Here is a 21,766-nt window from a genome sequence, read left to right on the forward strand (position 1 = left end):
ACGGTTCGCAACAACCGGAATGAAAGAGATACCTCAGTCTCCGAACGTATTGTATAGAAAATTACTGTTCCATTTGCTTTCCAATCGTAATTTCCGGGGTTTTTTGTACATGTTAAATGGTTAACATTCAAGACAAGCCACAGTGTTGTTTGGTTTGTGAAGGTAGGTACTCAATCAAGTGTCTGTTGATGGATATTTGTGTTTTTGTAGGTAAGAAGACGTGGGCTATTGTTGGTGCTGTCGTGGGGACAGTTGCTGGAATTAGTGTTGTTGCTGTAGTCGTAGCTTGTGTGGTGCGCAAGAAAAGAAAGTGTAAAAAGAAAGACTCCAAGGGTGGGTGTATAAATTTTAATTCGACTTTATGGACGCATTACTAAGATAATCAAGGCAAAAAAGATAAAGAAGGAACGTTATTTTCATTTTTTCAAGACTCGTGACAAACGGCTGCGGCGGGTGTATACACTGTACTATAGCATCATCCTGTTTGGTGTTCAAAGTTCATTTTTATCAGAATCTTTTCAGTAAAATGATTTCTACTTTACTTTTGTAACTTTTTTCTACACTTGTCTCGTCAATGGGTACTTCAATACTCTACAACTTCTAATGGAAACAATATTTCTGACCATTGCACAGGAGTAATAAAGTGGCATGTAGGTTTAAGATTGACACCCTCTTGGGAGTGGTTCTTTCCCGGTAAACATGCTTCCGATCTCAAAATGTTAGTGATATCTCCCCTTTCACGGGTTTTGGTATTAAACTAGTACAATGCCATTGAGCTGTTTTGACTAGAATTCTGTCTATGACAGTGACTTATAAAAAATGTCTTTCTCTTGTCTAAATTCTGTTGTTTTGTTTTTGCTAAGAAGTCCACAGCAGTGAGTCTCAAGAACAAGGATCGTAAGTGTTTACTGTTGTAATTGGGCAGCGGATTTTGTGTCTGCTGCAGATTGTAATCTATTATCATTGCATTACCAATTAGGAATACTGCTTTATTTTTAAGTTTTAGAAAGGTTGTAAGTTGCTCGCGGTTCTTTCTCCTCATTTGAAGCGTATCCAGTTTTATGTTTTCACAGAGAATTAACTATACGATCGTGCGAATTATTCATAGAAATTAACCATATAAAGTGTGAATTCACGTCTCTGTCAATCTGTTTCCAAAAGCCAATAAAATTCACTCGTCTTTTGCTTTTGACACGAGTCATTCAAATGCAGCTGCTTGCCGTGCAACTGACTTGAAATGTTGTTTAATCCAAAGTAAGAGAGATAAATATCTAATTAACCTCGTTTTCTCGGTCTGTACTTACGATACGGCGGATCCTGCTTTTTCTCTCTCGCCGATTTGACATTTATGGACCGAGCGCTTTGTCCTCGGAACATAAATCGACGGGAAGAAAGACCCGGTCCGCATCTTACAGTACGTACCTCGAACTTGATTAACAAAAGGTATTTATCATAAAGTGAATTATTGTTGTAGGGAAAATGTTCAGGGAGGTAATGGTGAAGTCAACCCGGGATATGTAACTGTGGAATCTAATCGCAATCCTAGAGTTGCCAATCCGCCATCTGTGACTTATGACACTGTTGAAAACTCCAGGAAAGGACAGAGAGAAGTGGTCAAGGAGAACCCGACAGTGTCCTATGCTGTTGTGGATAAGTCCAAACAGAAAAAGAAAGAGAAGGTACATGCATGAGTAAAAGTGTCAGACATAAACTATAATTAGTATTTTACTTTGCAATTGTGGCAAGGTAAACTCAAACGTGTTTTCGCAAGAGGTGCGTTGTAGTTGTACCTGAGTGCTCACTATTACGTCAAATTCGCTTATGCGCTGATACATACATGCATAAATGCAAGCCAAGAAGACGTTTTTAGTTTGTTTTTTTTTTTTGAATGGGTAAGCTAGTACTTTAATTAATTAAATGCTTTTGCCTTTAGTGTGATCCAAAAATTCTATTTAAGCAAGCACTGAAAGCTAAGAGTATCACAAAAAATTAGAGCAATTTGGCTGAATAAAAAGAAGTAGGAGCTCAATAGAAGAGCTTGAAAATCCATTCGTTTTATTGTCATCATCAGAAACACTGTTGTTATGTTTATCAGTGGAAAAAGAAAACCTTTAAGCTGCATGTATCGTAATTACGTACATGAACATGTAAACATGTTTTCTCGACAGCCAGTATGTACACTGGCTGCTTGCTTTAACAAAATCCACAAACGATTTGAGGCATCGCACCACAGTAATTGTTGTTAGAGAAAACCATGCAGAATTATTTTTTGATGGTAATATTTACCCAAAATGATACATCAATTTATATTTTTCTTATAGAAACCCAAGCCAGGAGAACTTCAGTATGCTGAACTTGCTGAATTTAACCCAAGGTCGCAAGGCATGCCAAGGTCTTCAGCCTCCTATGGTCAGGGTAATCCTACTGAAACTCAATACGCGGATGTGAATGCAATGTAAATTTCAGCCACCCTGGAGCAATGATAGAAAACGGTCCAACCAAAGGCAAGCGATTGCACTATAGCTGTAAAAAATAGATTCATATAGAAGCTGCATTCTGATACATACTTTATAAAAAAAATAGTGGCAATTGAGAAGTAATTTCTAATTAGTAATCTGAACATTCAAGGTAGTAATTGCATTCAAGTGAATGCTTACTGCTGGAGCAAGGGTACTTTTTTTACTTTTTTTCTAGTTTGTCTACATTACGGTTCTAATTGTTTTGATAGCTAGTAGAGTGAATTCGTGTAACCCGTTTTTATATGCTAATGGACGTGTAATATTTTAATGAGCTGTACAAGAAAACAGAAAATTGCAGACAAATCGTAAGTATTTGCATGTGGAAGTCAGGTTAAAATTCAAGCATTTACCAATATGTAAAAACCAAAACAGATAACGGGGCTTAAAAATTATCATGCCTTAATTGTCTTGCGATTTTAAATAAACATTTTATATTCAACATCGCGTAAAGAAAAACAAATTAAACTTGACTGTAACGCAATTCTGCGCGCGCAATCCAATGGGGAGCTTTAGCAGATCACGATGACAAACAACTTTTGTTTAGCAAACAAAAGGTTTAATGAGCAGGAAAATAGATCTGCGTGTGTTCAATTACTCCTTGGCAAATTTATTTTCCATCTTCTGAAAAACAACAACGTGAAATGACTAAATCCTGCGTATTTTGAACCAGACCGCTAATTTTTCAATTTAGGTTGAACATGTTCTTGAAGTGCTGAAAGAAAGACACTTCCTGTTTATACTTATTTTCTGTATACCTATTAAAGTGATTTCTTTGAGGTTTTCTGACCACTCGTGTATTTTTTTTATATTGTACACAAACATTAGAATATTATACGACTCATTAACATATAAAAAACGGGTTACACGAATTCACTCTAGTACATGTAGCCAAATAAGTTTAAGAATAGAAAGAAAGATCGTTTCTGATTTGTGTAAAGTAAGTAAGCGAAAAATAAAGTCTCTGCGAAAAGAGAATAAAAAGAATCTTGTAGTTCCAACAAATTGTAATACAGCAAAATTGTGTACGTTCGCTAAGCGTGAAAAGATCTATGGTTGTCAAGTTAGTTATCAAGTACCAAGTTTATGGCTGCGAGTAAATGTGTGTTATTGTCGACTTATAACCTGAAATGGTCTCTGTTTTGACCAGTCAAATCTTGATGAGGCACCCGGGAGGTGGGGAGGAGGGGTGTGTAAGGTAAGGCCCATCTTTACTTTGCTCTCCACCCCTTCGTCAGCTTCTAAAACACGTGAATCTGCCACTTTTAAGTGTATAAAAGGGTTTGTTTACTCTTCCTCGTCTTTTGTAGGCATTTTCTGAAAGGGTTAGTTTCACCATGATTTCGTGCTACTTGAAAAATGCAAGGACGTTGTTGGTATAAATTGGAAATTCACAATTAGTGACCTGGCCTTGCTAAAACCTAACTATTCTGTACTAGTCATGAAAATTGTTAAAAAGGTGGTTTGGCTACGGAAGGATAGGACAATAGCGTCCTAAAACTTGAAAAAGTCGGCCAACGTTTCAGGCTTCAGCAAGAAAGTCACTATAAAACCATTGATTACGTTTATTCACACCTTGAAGAATGAATTTATGTCTTTCGTTGTTCAAAGGTTACATTGTTGATCACTGAGTGCACCCTCATAATTGTAGCATAGTTTACACAAAACAAAAACTTAGAAGACATATCGTCGGCACGGTTTTCACTGATGGTTTTTAGCTTTTTTTAACAAAAGAATTGAACGCCTCTTGAGCAAAAAAGTGAAAGTGCTGGTTTGTGGCTGGGCCAGTGACAGTCACATTATTTTTACATGTATTGTAGATCGAAAGTAGTTTTTTTAAAATAAATATGAAAGAGCAAATTAAAGTAAGCTGCTTATAGAGACTGCACCGATGCACGTGCAAATGAAGAATTTTTTCATAGAATGCTCCTATTGAAGTTGTTTTTACATGTAACGATTTTCTAACTTTGTTTAGTTGGTGTAAAACCAAGTTAAGTGATGGGGAGTTTCAAAACCCACCGCCTGATTAGTTTAAAGTCAACTCCCCCAAAAGCAGACTCCCTCGGGTCAACTTCAGCAGTCCGTCTTACAGAGAATTCCGTAACAGACCCTAACAGACAAATAAAATTTGGCTAGAACCAGCCGGTTAGCCAGCCCATTAAATGTCCTCCTTCGAAAAGTGTCTGCTTAGAGACAGTTGACTGTACTTGTTACAGAGTGGAACAGACAGGCAAAGTCGTACCGTAATCCACAAAAATTATGAAGGATTTAGTGTCTTCTTAACAACTGTAAACTATGTTAAGAACATAATTTTCAGTTAAGGTGAAATATTTTGAGAGCCACTGTTTAGCCCCCATATACTGAAAGTATGTAGACAGTAAAAATATACGTTTAGAAAGGTATTCTCCAAATTGAAAAACTTTTCAAAAGTAAATTCAACAAATGAATATTCATGCACATTAGTAAAACTGTCAATCAAGAATGATGGCCAGATCTTCATTATACAAAATGCTTTGATGTTCAATTTAAGATTTCGTTGTTGTTCGTGGTCATGGTTGTTTAAATCTGAATGCGTTATCTAAAACTGCAATGTAAATATTTCATGAATAATTGTTTTGCCACTTTTGAAAACATGTATGTTTTTGGTTAAGTGCAGTGTTTGTAAATGAAGTAAACCTTAAGTGAATATAAACCACTGTGGTTATCTACATAATACTTGACGTTTGATTTTAGTGTGCACTGGTAAGAGAGTTGAGTTGAAAAATGGACGGTTTGATGCAAATACAAGTATTAATGTTTTAAGTGTAATTATTTAAGAATTGGAAAATATTTGCCTTCAATATTATAAGTAGAAAATATTGTCAATTTTAAATCTTAGTTTATTGGCCAGAATGGCTAGACATATGCAATGTTCAGCAATGCTCTTATGCAGGAATTGCGAAAGCCTTAGTTATAGAGGTGTTGGCTGATACCCTTTCCTTGCTGCTTGCAGTTTTATAAATTTGTAGTTAAAATGAAATAATGGCTAACAAAAAAGTAAGAGAAACACACATTTCCCATTTTTTACAAAGAACAAGGACAATCCCCCCCCCCCCCCCCCCCCCTTCCCCATCAGTAACTTCTCGCTTGCTCTAAGGAAGGGATGAAAGGCTTTCTGTATAACCAGGCTGTTTTTGCATCGTAAAAGTTTTGTAGCAATTGGCAATCAAGAAGATGTATTTTACAATTTGAATTTCTATTTTAATTAGTATAATTTACGGATATTCGTAGCGAATTTTGAAAAAAGGCACCTTATTGTTAAAGTAGTACGGTGGAACCCCGATGTAAAGAAGTGCCAAGAGACAGCTGGCAAAATTTGTACGTTACAGCGGGCCTCGTTATATCGGGATTTCTTTCCAGACATTTTATTATAACTGGCCTAAAGAATATTATTTGTTATAGCTGCGGTGATTTCGTTATATAAGTAACTGTGATATCGGGCTTCCACTGTTTTTTCTTTTTAAGTTGCAGATTGTAAAGTAAACCAAGCCTGTTGCTACTTCTGTTAACAGAGCTTCTGGTGCGAAGTTGTAATTAATGAATTTTTGATTGCTGTAATGCTTTTTAGTAGTCAGAAGTAACGCGTATTAAATGCTGATAAAATCTACAACAAACTGTGTTTTGTTTTTAAGCGATGACGTAATCGCTTATTGCCATGGCACGACGGGCGCTTTTATTCTGTCGCGATCGAACAGAAATCAAGTTTGACTTAACAAGAAATCGCCGCGTAGAACACAAAATCAAAATACTCCCGTGCAGTTAGAATGGAACACTACAATGTATAAACGAAGGAGATAAATTATAAATGATGGGAACTATTAGATTTAGTAGACAGAAATTTCTAATTCTTATAATATAAAGGGCCGCTGTGAGCAAGAGACCGTTTGACCTTTCTTTAAAAGCTTGCTAGCGCGTATCGTATGTCGTTCATCAGATGTCACTCTATAATATAACGCAATCTCTGTTGAGACAACATAGGGAAATCTAAAAAAAAAATTAGAATATAAAATAAAATATAACTGTTGTTTAATTGAGCAAATCTACAAAGAAAATGTATTAATTGCATCTTTTGCCTGTGAATTTATAAGTACTGTATTTATTTAAATTCAATCAGATCCTAACTATGCTATGCTATTTATACAATCACTTACATTGCTTCTTATGTTTGAAAAATGTAAGCTGCAGTTGGATAACAGTCTTTTTCACGCACAAGGTGTCAGCTACTTTTATTTACTTAAAGTTTTTGACAAATTTCCTCAAAATTATGTAAGACCCCGTGTGAAACGTCATCGCTTTTGCATGCATTGCGTGCCGTTTATTTCTGAAGCCGGTAGTCTTGAATTCCCACACCCGGACAGTCACAGTGGGCGACTGGGTAGAATGATGTTGGTTTTTCGAGACCCTTGTTGAGGGGAAAAAGTGTGGAAAATTATCCGTGATTGAATTTTTACTGTGAAAAAACTTTAACCAGAGGAATAGTCAGCGGCAATTTAGTTTTTTATTAATTCAATTCCTTAAAACTGAATATATTATTTGAAATCTGCTCGTGCCTCTTTTTTGGCCCCTTTTTAATTGGATGTTTGTTTTAATCTCACTACTGTGGAGTCCTCTGTTGAACGGGAAGTTTTCGCCAACAAACAGTACCGATAAGATGTAATGTATATGAAATGATTTACATAAAAACTGCGGATGTATATGAAAGTGTGATGATCATTGCAGTGAATTTCCAATTAAAGCTATTGCAATTAAGAAGCCTGAAAAAAAAAATCGGGGCTAATAAACGGGGTTCGAACCTCTTCGATCGTCTCCCAACCTAAAGGGGTAAACGGCCGCGGAAAACAATAAGCTATCGATTACCATATCGAATATGTTTTGTTGCTGTGGAAGTATCCATCAGCGTCAACGAGCATTTTAGGGCCTGTTTATATGGAGGAGAGTTTTCCCTGGTAGGAGGGTTACCCTCTCCCCCGAGCCATCTTTTGCCGAGCGTTTAGATGATAAAGTCGTCCCTGTTGACCGAGTCAAAACTTGGCCCTCTCGGTTCAAAAGACTGGCGAGAGATGTTTTGAAACATCTATTATGGCTGCTTTTTCTAAAATCAGGAACGCTGAATCGTCAACAAAGACCATTTTTTGGATTAATTTACCGCCGACTTCGATTTCAATTTATTTGCAGTTTTGGTTTTGCTGATTTTAGCTTTTGCGCATGCTCCGTATGTATCAACTTGTCCCTGGTAGGCGAGGCAAAAGTAACCAAACTGTTTATATGGAAAAAAGTTGGCTCGCTCCCTAGGGTCACCCTCCCTTCAAAGCGAGTGACCCTCCACCCAGGGTCACCCTGCCCCCCGAGCCAACTTTGCAATTTCTCATATAAACAGTCCGCAGCTATTTATAAAGAAACGTATGAAAAGCTCTCTCGCCCGGGGTGGCTCGGTATGGAGGGTAACCCTCCTACCAGGGACAACTCTCCTCCATATAAACAGGCCCTTAGTGGTATGACAAGGGTAAGCAATCTGCTTATCGACCTTACCGGTGCTGAAAGTGATCTATAATCATCGCAGTGAATTTCCAATTTAAGCAATTGGAATAGAGAAGCCTGAAAAAAGTTCAGATTTTCAACAGGACTCGATACCTGCGAGAGGAGTAAAATGATGCATATGTGTATCTGAACTGCGGATGTATATGAAAGTGATAAATGATCATCGCAGTGAATTCCAATTTAAGCAATTGGAAAAAGAAAATCGCACCGGTATCGCGGAGGTCACGGATTAAAATTGATCGGGGATTCTCATATCATCAACATTGAATTTACCAGAAATTACAACTGTTTTGGTCGGAGAGCCAACATGGATATTATTGTCTCGAAGCCAGGACAGGAGGTGCTTTCAAAACTCAGAGGATCATTATAGTGCAGGGAAACAGCAAATGCTCGTGGATTCAACATCATCTTACTAGAAAGCGCAATTTGGTGTTTCAACCATACGGAGATGAAATAGTTTTTCGTTTGTTGAAACAATACGATTTAAAACTCTATTGAAATTCTCTGGGTTTTGATTCTAAGGTAATTTAAAAGGCTATGAAATAATCTTTTGACTATGTTTATGTACTTGTTTTTTATACAGCAGTGGGCGTCACATGTTTTTTATCCATTCGCAGAAAACTGGTAGATTTGTTTAGAAGAAACATCGAGAATTGGAACTGATTTGTCCTCTATCGAATCGGATAGAAGACAAATCTTCCTGGGGCAACTGAGGAAAACTTACAGGGCAAACGTATATAATAAAAAATTATGTTAATATGTATAGCAGTAATGCAATGTTTTTGAATGGCATAGCGTAAATTCAGGGGGGGAGGGGAAGAAACGAGGTCTGGGACCAAGTAGCGATGCTCTCACAACTTGCAAAGCGATCAATTCACGATGAAGTCAGCGGTTTTTGGACGATGATGCAACAGGCAATCTTTTCCCGCGAAATGGAAGCTGCTATGTCGTGGAATCACTTATTATAAAGGGGTTCAATTCTCTTAACTAAAAATCTAAAAGCAGCGTGTTTAAATCCGAAAATTTCGTCATCGTCGTGTAGTTTTAAGAACGCAGAATTTTGTGATGCCGTGCTACTTTTCAGTGCTGAAATGCAAATGTTTGTACCACGATTTTCAACTGGTCCACATGGGGATTGTAAATGAAGTAAAACAAAGAAAGACCAAGTCAACAAACAACAAAACAATAGAGCAAGAACAATAGCTCCGACCAGCGCGGGAATATTCGATCGCCACGTTTTCATTACCATTCCCGTGATGGTTTTATTTCATAACAAACACCACATATTGACACCAAGAACCTTTCCGGAGAAATTTTCGCTGCTTTAAAGACAAAACTTAGAAAGTCTTTTTTATTACTACATATATAAAAAAATCGAACTCTCTCACTGGTCCCATGTTGTTTTTGTTTTGGCAAGTTCGCAAAGAAAAGAGCTGCTCATGCGCCTTAGAGACATCCGCTGACTACCGCCCCGATGATTGCTTTGCAAGTTGTGAGAGCATCGCTCAGATTTCATATAAGAGAATGTATGGGAAGTTGCTTCTCCCCCCCCCCCCCCTTCCCTGCGTAAAATATTCCACGAGTTTACAATGAAAAAACAAGTCTTGAGTGGGGTATTTACGGTATGCCACGAGAAAACATTACACAACTTTTTTATCCCATGCCTCCTGCATACCCATAATTGGGCGAATCTATACAACTCACAAAAAATACAACTTCAGATAAATAACTAATTGCGAAACTTGTAAAGCTTTCAATGTTACCGTACCCGGTTCAGTTTCCTCCAACTGCTTCTCGAATAATCGAAAAACCAAACAGAATAAATTTTAAATAAGTTGTCCTGACGGTGGTAAATCATCGAGAATTGGGTGCTTACCCTTTGGTCAAAAATCCGGAAATTTCGGTTTGAAGTCAAATGGAAAAGTAATTTCCCGGAAATTCCGTCCCGAAATTAAGCACTGCGTTTTGGGGTAGCTCTTTTATTTCGATTGGTACGAACCGTCGGGAATTTTCTTACCAATTGAACGAATCTTCCGTTTCCAGGCCCTTTTCAGGACTTTTGCGCGGTTTTAGTCGTAGATTCAATATGGCGTCTTTATACCGATGTGCATTGCTTAGGTTCACCTGGACTATATAAACGCCAGCACTTCTTTAACCTGAGGAATAGGCTGCCTGCCTCTGGTATTCCATACTGGAATCGTTCATGAGTACATAATTCCTCTGCACAGGATCTCGAACGCACCAATTGTCGCTCGAAATGACTGCGGGTCCAGGTACATAGGTGGAAACAGTTACCTAAAAAACAGGGCCCGCGCAGCAAGTTTAAAGTGGGGGGGGGGGGGGAATTGGCTTGAAAATGTTGATTTAAATTCCTCTAAAATGACGAAAGATACATTTATAAATGGCAAACTAAATTTCATTTCCATAAAGAAACGTTGCTCAACATAACTTGCGATGGGACTGTCATTGCCCCGGGGGGGACTCCCATATGAAACGGACGGGGATGCTCGTCGGAAATTTTGAAAAGAACCCCTAAAAGAGACCAAAAAACTAAGAATGGAGTTCATATTTGTATATTTCTTCGTGTGTAACCCTAAACGAGACCATTATGGCTAAAAATATTGGCGCTTTGGGCGTTTTTTCCCGAACACCCTAAGCGAGACCAAAAGTCCGAAATTTACACCCCTAAGCGAGACGACGAGCATCCCCGTCACTTTCATATGCGAGTCCCCCCCCCCCCCCCGGGGTCATTGCCCACCAATCCGTGAAACTTCTCGCTGATTAAAGATAAAACCAGGACACATAAAAAAGGAGCAATAATTTTATGCGTATTGTCAAAAGATGAAGGTCGGGACTGTTATTATCGCACCTCTATCAACTGGACTCGGCAATCAACTAAACAATTTGTTTGGGAGCCTAAGGGCGTGATTACAAGGCGAATTTCAGCCCGGAGTCCGGCGCTCTAACCATTAGGCCACCGCGCCTCCCCAGGCTAGGGGAAACGGGCTGAAAAACCTCATGTCATCGCGTTTTCAATTTCAGCCGGGGCTGAAAGTGAGCTTGCGGATGCGCAGTGGTGGTTTTCAACGAAAAAAATGGCGGCCACGATAATTATTTAATTTTAAAAGTGTTCAGCCCGGGCTGAAATTCTCCATGTAATAGCAACAAAACTCCAGCCCGGCAAACCGGGCTGAAATTCGCCATATGGTTGGGCCCTTTCCGATTGAAGTTAACCAATTACGTTTTCCTGAGAGGTCCGCTTGCAAAAAGAAGCCATTTAAAAGACATCAACCTGTACTAGCACAAGGCTACAACTGAAAACTTTTTAGATAATTATATCTGCGCGTCTACTTTGCCAGTAACTTTTGTCCCTTATTACTGAACAAACAAATTTTTTGCTTCGTTATTTTTTTATTTTATTTATTTATTTTTTTATTTATTTATTTATTTTTGCACAAAAGTGGGGGGGGGGGGGGGGCTAAAGCCCCCCTAGCCCCTCTCTCTACGCGGTCCCTGAAAAAACTTGGTATTATTTTGAAATCGCGTCTCATGGATCAACTGACGGCACTAAACAGCATCTGCCTGTCTTCTCAAATCATCCGAAAAGTTTGTTTTTACCTTAAATATACAGACATATCGGCAGAAAAGAACACAACACTGAATTTCGCGCTATATCTAGTGAGCAGGAAGTAACGCCTGGTAGAATAATGGTAAGTGAGATCTCATCCAGTTGGTAGGTATATTCGGAAAATGACGGTCACACCAACCGGATTTTTTGTACAAATGGTAAGCACCCCTTGTTTTAGAATATTTGATTTGCTTGGACGTGAGAACAGTCGTAATCCAAAGCTGTTTAAGGCCTTAAGGCCCATGTAATACGGGCTACATTTCCTTTCAACATGTCTCGCAACATTGTTGCATTGCAAGTTGTAAAGTGTTGTAGCGCGTATTACCTCCCGTGTTGCAAGTTGCGGGCGGCAACATGTTGCTCAAAGTAGACATCAGTTGAACTTTGTGCAACATGTTGCCGCAACTTGTAATACAAGTGGTAATACCGTATTTTCTCGATTAATCGATTTTCTCGATTTATTTCAAACTTGGCCCTATAGGGCCGGCGTTTATTTGAATTCAGGAGTTTTTTCAAGCCCTATGTTTCTAAGAAATGATTTTTATTCATTGTTTTTGACAGCTATATTATTAGACATTATTTTTAAAGCATATTCAACCTTAAATAATTGTCTAAGCGGTTGATTTTCAAATACAACTTGGAGACCCGGCGTTTATTCGGGGCCCGGCGTTTAATCGAGAAAATACGGTGTGTACAACAACACTTTACAACTTGCAATGCAACAATGTTGCGAGACAAGTTGAAAGAAAAAAGTTACACGTATTACTGGGCCTAATACTCAACCGTTCCTGAGTTTTCGGTCACTTTTTGGCAAATTCTGCGACGTCCGCACTAACCATTAGGCCACCGCGCCTCACATTGGATTCTTCAAGCATGGGATAAATGCACTGTATAAACCAAGTAATCGAGTTCTGTACTTGAAACTGTTTTCACATCTTCCGATATATTCTTTAAAAAAAATCGCATTTTTCGTTGCTTTTGATAAGATCATAAAATATTCAAAAGCACGTTAGGCGATTCCTGGATGATAGCCTTCAAAAGGATGTAACGGCGTTGCGGATCCTTTACTTCTTGCAATTGCACTCAGGAACTTAATTCATCATAGTTTTGTTAAGGAGCCTTCCACTCGGGTACGTACGCACAGCGGACCTATGGCATGACGTAATAATGACGCAAAGGTTCTGACTTCCGTCTTAAATGCCTCAGTTCAGATTTCTGACTTACTTGCTGAGATGGCTACGTTTAAAGTTAATCGACGAACTGAGAAATCATGTTCAATTTGGCCTAGTGGTATATTTCTTCTTCTGGTTGCAAATTTCCCGCTTGTTGGTAAGTTTGCGATTGTTGATTAAAGTGGCATTCTATCGTTGATCTCGTTTCACAGGTACACTTAATTTGCCCGAGGAATCAATCGTCCTAGTCAACAAATGATTATGTTGTTTTTTTCAATATCCGTTGTTGAATCACACGTGTATATATTCAACGAAATCGACTGGAGAATCGAGCACTTGAATGCGGCATATAAAGAATCATACGTTCATGTGTGGAATCATACATGAAATTTTAATATTGTCACGTGAGAATTCAAACGTTTATTTGAAAAATAATGGGAAGTTTTAAACTACAAATCTTATGTAAAATCATACAGAATTTTTCGACCTATGATGAATCGGAAGACTTCATCGTATTTCATTGTACAGCATTGGTTGAATTCTACTTAAGAATCAAACGTTCAGTGTCGACGTGGTTTCTTGCATGCTTTGTAGAAATTAGCATATGGAGTTGAAACACTCTGTTGACGTGGTTTCTTGCATGCTCAGTAGAAAGAGCATACACATGTCTTTAGTGCAAGGTGGATACTGGAACTCGATCAGACATGTAAAGCCTGGTTTTCACTAGCGACGCAAGCACAAGCACAAACACAAGCGCAAGCACAAGCTGTTTGTTCCAAGTAAAAACGAATATAAACATAAGCACAAGCACATTATAGCATAAAAATACAATGTTTACTAAATAGAAGGCTCTGTTCTCGACTTCGTTCTCGCGGCAAAAATTGCGGCAGAGACTCTCAGGCATCGAGTGCTGTTGTCTTCTCTACTCTTGTGACGAGAAAGCGAAAGCGACTACAAAAAAGGAGGAAAACAAAACATCTGGTGATATAGATATTTTTAAAGAAAGCTTTCATATGAAAAAGTGCTGTTTTGCTTGTGCTTGTGCTTGTGCTTGTGCTTGTGCTTGCGTCGCTAGCTAGTGAAAGCCAGGCTTAACTATGGCTGATTCCCGCCTAAATAAAAGTACATGTAGCTTACAATTTCTGAAGTAAATGACCATTAACTATTCTAACAAATCGAAACAAAGGTTGCGGTATCTTGTAGCGTGACACCTTGTAACATAATAAACTATATTTCTTTCTAGCGACAAAGGTGAAACGTATTCTCGTTTGTTTTACACAGGCCAATTGTAGATGTTGTCTCTTTACTGAATCTAATAGAACTCGTGAAATACTTGTAATATGTCTCTTCCGTTTATATTTTATATAAGTCCTTTCTATCTTTCGTGGAGTATTTTACTTTGTGTTCTTCGCCGCCATTTTCTCTTCTGCTAGTTTTCAGTCCTATCCTCTCGGTCGATTGCGACTTAAGAACCATTAAATAAGGCGATAGACTTCACAAAAATTTGCCAAATAAACGGCATGCAATGCATGCAGAGGCGATGACGTTATTTTCAGAAAATTTGTCAAAAGATAATGTATACTAAATAAATGTAGCTGACAACTTCTGGGTTGAATGATTTCTCAGCAAAAAGTTGCGTTATCTTGTAGCGTTCGATATACGATACCTATCGCGTGCGACGGGCGAACGTCAAGAGCTGTCGCGAAATTGTTTACACAGACCGACCACACAGGCGCATTGTATTAAAAATGTAGAGATGTGATCATCTGTCCACTGAATTCAACAGAACTCATCAAGAAGAGCATCTTTATTTCTTTGTAATGAAATGTATGTAACAAAACGTAAAGCATGTCCTCTACTGTTAAAATTCCTAGCAAAGACATTGTAAAAATTTTAATAGAAATTGCTCATTGCCAGATTTCCAGATTTCCACACTTCCAGACATGGACTGTTAACTGATTAAGTATTCATTGCCAGATTTCCACATTTCCAGATTTCCACACTTCCAGACTTGGACTGTTAACTGATTAAGTATTCATTGCCAGATTTCCAGATTTCCACACTTCCAGACATGGACTGTTAACTGATTAAGTATTCATTGCCAGATTTCCAGATTTCCACACTTCCAGACTTGGACTGTTAACTGATTAAGTACTCATTGCCAGATTTCCAGATTTCCACACTTCCAGACATGGACTGTTAACTGATAAGTATTCATTGCCAGATTTCCACATTTCCAGATTTCCACACTTCCAGACTTGGACTGTTAACTGATTAAGTATTCATTGCCAGATTTCCAGATTTCCACACTTCTAGACTTGGACTGTTAACTGATCAAGTATTCATTGCCAGATTTCCACATTTCCACACTTCCAGATAGGGTAAAATAATATGTTTCCAGGGGTCAACAACCTCCAAAATTATTCAGTGTTTTTTACATACATTATATATATTTGCTGTGCCTAAATTATGAATAATTTTGCTTATGGATCATTCCATTCTGATGACGCATTCTGTGCTCTTCTACCCCAAGTAAAAGCCGTATTTCAATTCGATATTCTGGTTTGTCAGAACATCATGCGATAAAGGTTGATTTCTGTTCGGGCGAACTAAAACACGGCACGGATCCGGATCCGGGATTTCTTAAACCCACTGAAAAACAAGAACGGCAGCAGAACCATAGGAATTTTTCCCTTGCTCTCTCGTTCATATTCTTCAAATTAACCCTATTCAGACCGGGGGGGGGGGGGCTTTTAAGGCCTGCACTGACTTTGAACGCTAATTACTTTTTTAAAATTCAACCAAACCCTGCCAAACTTTCTGAGTTTATCTAAAATTTATCTAAAAATAATTTGGTAGTATAGAATGTTGTGTCAGGAACTTGACATCACCATGGCAACGGCATTTTGACAGGGATGTTTTTCCAAATTTGTAATTTTCGTGTTTCTATTAATGATCATTAATTATAATTTTAATGCAATTATTTTCACCTTTTTAAGGTTTTTAAGCACAGTTTTATTGATTTGAGTACTTTCCAGTAATTTTGGGCGGTTTCCTGACGTTTTGGAAAAAATTCAAAATCCAAGATGGCGGCTGTTTTGACATTATGATGTAATTGTCACGTGATGTGACGTCATCATCCCACGTGACGTATACCAAAAGATAGATTTTCGGACATACTATATATCCTATGAGTTTCATTGTGATTGCTTAAATATTTTGGAATTTACGGGGGGGGGGGGGGGGGTGGAATCCGCCCCCGGGTCTGAAAAGATCCAAAAAAGCCCGGTCTGAATAGGGTTAAACAATGAGAAAATAATTCATCTCATTTTGTTACAAATACACAGCCGTAAAAGGAGATTTTCGGAAGATTTAATGCTTAAAATAGCAATTAGTGAAGTACATGTACACTAATTGCTATTATGCTCTTATTTGATGATGAAATTTTGAGAAAAAAAAAACAGTGCATTTACATTTCTGGTAAAAATTGTTGTGACCCCTTGCCTGCGAAGGCAACCACCTTCATCACTTCCGCTAGTAGCGGAAGCGATGAGAGGCGGCTGTATTCGCAGGCTATCGTGGTCATGGCTGCATTAGCTTGCATAAGATGGCCTGCTGCATCGTCGTCCAAAAACCGCTGATTAGATCGTAAATTGATCGCGTTGTAAGTTGTGAGAACACCGCATTTGTTTTCAGGCCTCGTTTCTATTTCCCTTCCCCTCCCCAGGTCTGGGAAAAATGCAAGAATCAAATGTATGATTACGCTCGTTATCGTGTTTGTTAATCGTAAAACGTAAAAAGATGGTGTATCAGAAAGTTTACTTTAAATTTAACGTTGACTATGTTATACAGCTTTTTTAATTAACGCTGTCCGACCGAAGGTTAAAGACAAAACTGAAAGCTTGTATATGAAGAAGAAGAAGAGAGCAACTGCATGTGCTGATAGTAGTAAAATGCGTTACTGTAGGGTGCACTTAATATTCAAAATGGCAGCAGATCTCAACGAATATAAAATAATAGTAAAAAGAGGGTGGGGAATGTAAAACAAAACGCGTAACGACATGAAGAAATGTAGGGAGATGTGAAAGGGTACAAAAAAATCTGGACACGAACAGGAATAGCAGGTTTTAAGACATGTAACGTGACAGAGGAGGATAGAGGATGATGAAGATGTGGAAGAGGATGATGATGATGATGATGATGATGATGATGAATCCAGCATTGAAAGTGACGAAGACAATGACGAAAGACCTTGGAAAAAGCTGCGTCTAGAAGTTATATATGATCTGAGTTCAAATTATGATGAACAAGTAGAACGATACCAGAAAGAGGGGTCGTCTAAAAACGTGGTCGAGGCCAAGGCTTCTAATTTTCTATTACCTTCATATAGAAAAAAGTTACGAGGCTTGTATTTGCATTATCTAAAGTGGATTCGTCATCTCAAATCTGATCATATACACAAAGAGGTCATGGCAACTCTACGTCGCTACATGGACGACGATGACATGGATTTTGAGGAAGCCGCGGAAGCAGCTGTGAATAAACGGAAGTTTTTATTGAACAGAGTTTTTGAGCCAATAGAAGTACCGGACGAATCGCCCGACGAAGAGGCTGACGACGTCAGGAGACATCCACTAGCAAAATGATAGAAAAAAGAAACAAAAACCTCTCCTGAAAGTTGACATGGGAAACACTGATATTTGCGAAAAGCACGCAAAATGAATCACGCAGGCTATAAGACAATGACGCTAGCTAAAGTGAAACACGTTAATGTATTGTTGTGCAAAATAAAAAAAGCAAAATTAATGTGATATTGTCGTTTGCGTGTCTACCATCAGTTTCTTGGCATTTACGCTTGCCGTTTGCACAAAGTTTACTACTCCAAGTTACCCTTGAACTTATTTAGAGTCACCCTGAGCTACTCCAAGGAACCTGCAGCCTAACGCCCCTGTACCTAGTTATAGCGTGTTACCAAGAGGGACAGATTAGTGCCAATCATTCGCATTGCTACTTACTGGTCAGCGGATACTACCAATCTACTTGGACCCAATACTCCTGTTGCAGAAGTTTATAGCACGGACATTTTGCAGCCACTTTTTTTTTAGCAACACTCAACTTGCTCACGAGTTACTCTAAGTTAGTCCCAACTTGCTCATGAGTTACCCTTTAGCTACTCCCAACTTACTCATGAGCTTCTCTGAGCTATTCCCAACTTGCTCATGAGTTACCCTGAATTACTCCTAGCCAACTTGCTCATGAGCTACTCACTTTGAGTTACTCATTTTGAGTTGCTTATTTTGGGCTGCTCATTTGCTCATTTGCTCATTTTGAGTTGCTTGTTGAGTTGCGTCATGTGATGTCATTTTGCGTGCTTTTCGCAAATATCAGTGTTTCCCATATCAACTTTCAGGAGAGGTTTTTGTTTCTTTTTTCTATCATTTTGCTAGTGGATGTCTCCTGACGTCGTCAGCCTCTTCGTCGGGCGATTCGTCCGGTACTTCTATTGGCTCAAAAACTCTGTTCAATAAAAACTTCCGTTTATTCACAGCTGCTTCCGCGGCTTCCTCAAAATCCATGTCATCGTCGTCCATGTAGCGACGTAGAGTTGCCATGACCTCTTTGTGTATATGATCAGATTTGAGATGACGAATCCACTTTAGTTAATGCAAATACAAGCCTCGTAACTTTTTTCTATATGAAGGTAATAGAAAATTAGAAGCCTTGGCCTCGACCACGTTTTTAGACGACCCCTCTTTCTGGTATCGTTCTACTTGTTCATCATAATTTGAACTCAGATCATCTATAACTTCTAGACGCAGCTTTTTCCAAGGTCTTTCGTCATTGTCTTCGTCACTTTCAATGCTGGATTCATCATCATCATCATCATCATCCTCTTCCACATCTTCATCATCCTCTTCTTGTTCGTCTTCGTTGTGGTCATATTCTTCCTCTGTCTCCACATCATCAAAAACGTATGGCGAATCTTTACCCATTGAATTCTGATTAGTGTTTTCCTCAAAGCGTTCCAAGCAACCTTTCTTCTCGTGGCGATTTCTGTTGTAACTTCGGCTAAATGATTTGTGACAAAATTGACAAAAATAACCCATACGCTAAGCACACTCGTCAATCGCCCGTCTTAAAATGAGAACGTTGGTTTGTTGCGATCTCACTTATAGATGTGAGTGACTCATTTTGAGTAAAGTTATTTTTACCGAGTTACTCATGCTCATTTGTAAGGGAAATTAACCATAAAGTGGATATAAAATCTACCGACATATCACATTACTTGCTTCTAAGCGATGGAAAGAGCAAAGGCAGAAAGCGTATCTTCAACCGCATCCTCACCCGATATTCCCAACTTGGGAAAAGGTGACGACAACAGAGAACACGTGATTGAAAGCATACCAAGCGAAAACCCTGTTCTTACTTTCGGAGCAGCAGCTTTTACATCATTTTATTGTATAGTTTTAACTTTTTAGCTTCATATATCGTTTACTATTATGCATATTCGTATTCAATTTTCAATGTATATAGTGTTTTTATAATATTCTAGTGTAATTTTTAGGGAGGGCCACAGGTTTGTTAGCTTTGCTATTTAGTGTTACCCTCATTTTAAATAAAGTCTTTATTATTATTATTATTATTACTGAAGAAACGGTTCAGACTGATAAAACTACCAGAAGAAACACCAAGTTGAATGCTAGAAAGGCCCCTTTACAAAAGAAACAATCAACACTCAAGAGAAAGAAAGGAAAGATCACAAAGAAAAAAAGCTTAGGCAGTCTTGCCAAGAACACCACCCTGACAACCATATTCTCAAGAATTCCATTGGAAAGATCAAGATGAGGCAAGCAGTAAACCAGTCTCGTCTGAGAAAAACAGACATTGTTATAACAAGATAGTTGCCTTGAGTTAAAAGCTAATTGATTCTACTTTTACGGCCTTGTAATAATTTTTTTTAGCTAATAATGTAATGTGTAAACAAACAAATATCCTGTCTGTTAAATAAACGCTGTGAAAATTTACATGGTTAGTTGCTCTCAGCTTTTTCATCCATCCTTTCTCTTTTTTGACATATTTTTTTTATTTTTCCAGTTTTTTAAAGCAACAATTGTTCATTGTGTTTTGATTTTACTTTCTATAAGCGTTCTGGTTTGATTTTGTGCCAATTTCCGCTATTTTCCTCGGAAGAAAGGAAGAGAGGCCCTGGGAACGAGGTTGGTGAAATCCAAGATGGCGGCTTTAATGACGTCACATTACATCATATGACGTCACAGGCAACAGCCATTATGGCAACTTGTAGAGTGTTGATGGTTTCTGGCCACGACATCACAAATCATACGGTTCAGTGTCTTTTACCTGTTCAAACCTATGGGGGCTCTATCACGTTACATGTCTTAAAACCTGCTATTCCTGTTCGTGTCCAGATTTTTTTGTACCCTTTAACATCTCCCTACATTTCTTCATGTCGTTACGCGTTTTGTTTTACATTCCCCACCCTCTTTTTACTATTATTTTATATTCGTTGAGATCTGCTGCCATTTTGAATATTAAGTGCACCCTACGGTAACTCCTTTACTACTGCTGATTACTAAAAGATATAATCAAGAGAAAATAACCATTATTTCCTTTGATAAAATGACATCAAAAACGAGAGTTTGCACCCTTTTTTTTCTCTTTAGATATATAAAAACAAGGTACCATACTTTAAGTCGCACTGAATTTAAGGGGAACCTCTACTCTTGTTTGACAAAATAGATCCTCTGCTTTCTAACAACAGCGGCAACCATTACACGCCATAAAATCCATTATGGCTGCGCGCGAGGAATTTAAAAGTGATAGTCTTTTCCACTTTTTGTTGCTATTAAATGTTTTTTCTCTTTTTGGAATGTTGGCATATTTGAAAGAATAGAAAAGCGCGCGAGGTCTAAAAATAGAATGCAAATGAATATAACCGCCACGAGGCTCATAAAACATCAGCGTGTTCTGAGAAATAAAAGGAATCTAGGCGAAGTTCTCGTTTTACAAATGTGCTTAAAGAATACCGACTGCTTTAGAAAGTGTTCAGGAAAATCGTCCTCAATATCGGTTTGTTTGTCTGAGTCTTGTCTGAGTCGTAACGTCTCTCGCGCGCTTCGTTCGCTATTTAACGTCAACTTGTCGTAGAGTGGTGGTTCCGTTTAAGCAGACTTTTCAAAACTCAAAGCCATTCGACAGTGAAGTTAAGCTAAGAAACACAAAAAGGCCTCCTGAGAGGAAAACAAATTCATGAATTCTTCAAGTGTCTTTAAGCTCGTAGCTTTGATCTGACAAAGTTAACTAAAATAGTTGTATTTTTAGCGACTTCAGTAACATGGACAGCGCCTCCACCAGCCTGGACTCCGACGAACCCAGATGACGTTAGAACAGTTTATATGAAAGTGAGAAATGGAAGTTCTCAGGTGCATCTGAGGTGGAATTACAATCTGTCACCTGGTTCAAAGCTGCAATTCACCACATTTTCAATTGGTGATGGCACCGATAGTGTCATTGGAGTTAAAGGCTCTTCTATTACAGTATTTGACACACGTTTTGCTATCAGTTCAAGTGAAGTGGCCACCTTGATAATAAACAGAATCACTGAACGGAGTAGAGGAGTTTACCAATGTCAGCTTACAACGGATTCAAACACTTGGAGATCCAGAATAAAGGTCTATGTTGCAAGTAAGTAATTTTAATGTTTGGAAAACCACAAATTTAAAAAAAAACCTTGTTGCTGTTTAAGAACTGCACATCACATTTACATGCAATTCCAAATCTGTTTATCATATCCTGGCTTCCTGGCGTGCGTTTCTCAAAAGTCTTGAAGCTGTTCGGGCCCAAAAAGTTTTGGG

General features: G+C 38.4%; 3 protein-coding genes across 5 annotated transcripts in view; 2 read left to right on the forward strand and 1 right to left on the reverse strand.

The window, feature by feature from the left end:
- LOC144662809 (uncharacterized) overlaps positions 1-2,728 on the forward strand; it is a 122,645-nt gene extending 119,917 nt beyond the window's left edge. For all 3 annotated transcript variants that reach the window (XM_078523754.1, XM_078523755.1, XM_078523753.1), the window contains 4 exons: positions 211-333; positions 864-897; positions 1,475-1,679; positions 2,322-2,728. In XM_078523754.1, coding sequence (XP_078379880.1) covers positions 211-333; positions 864-897; positions 1,475-1,679; positions 2,322-2,459 — 500 coding nt within the window. In that variant the 3' untranslated portion in view covers positions 2,460-2,728. The remainder of the gene's footprint in view (positions 1-210; positions 334-863; positions 898-1,474; positions 1,680-2,321) is intronic.
- The window catches only part of LOC144662800 (fibroblast growth factor receptor 1-A-like), a 254,321-nt gene that overhangs the window by 151,189 nt on the left and 81,366 nt on the right, over positions 1-21,766 (reverse strand). The gene's annotated exons all lie outside the window — the stretch shown is intronic.
- LOC144662810 (uncharacterized) overlaps positions 12,928-21,766 on the forward strand; it is a 38,421-nt gene continuing 29,582 nt past the window's right edge. The window contains exons 1-2 of the mRNA XM_078523756.1: positions 12,928-13,050; positions 21,234-21,596. Coding sequence (XP_078379882.1) covers positions 12,954-13,050; positions 21,234-21,596 — 460 coding nt within the window. The 5' untranslated portion in view covers positions 12,928-12,953. The remainder of the gene's footprint in view (positions 13,051-21,233; positions 21,597-21,766) is intronic.

The sequence above is a fragment of the Oculina patagonica genome, chromosome 8, assembly GCF_052425735.1.
Source record: "Oculina patagonica isolate OP01 chromosome 8, crgOcupat, whole genome shotgun sequence".
NCBI classification, from domain to species: Eukaryota; Metazoa; Cnidaria; class Anthozoa; order Scleractinia; family Oculinidae; genus Oculina; species Oculina patagonica.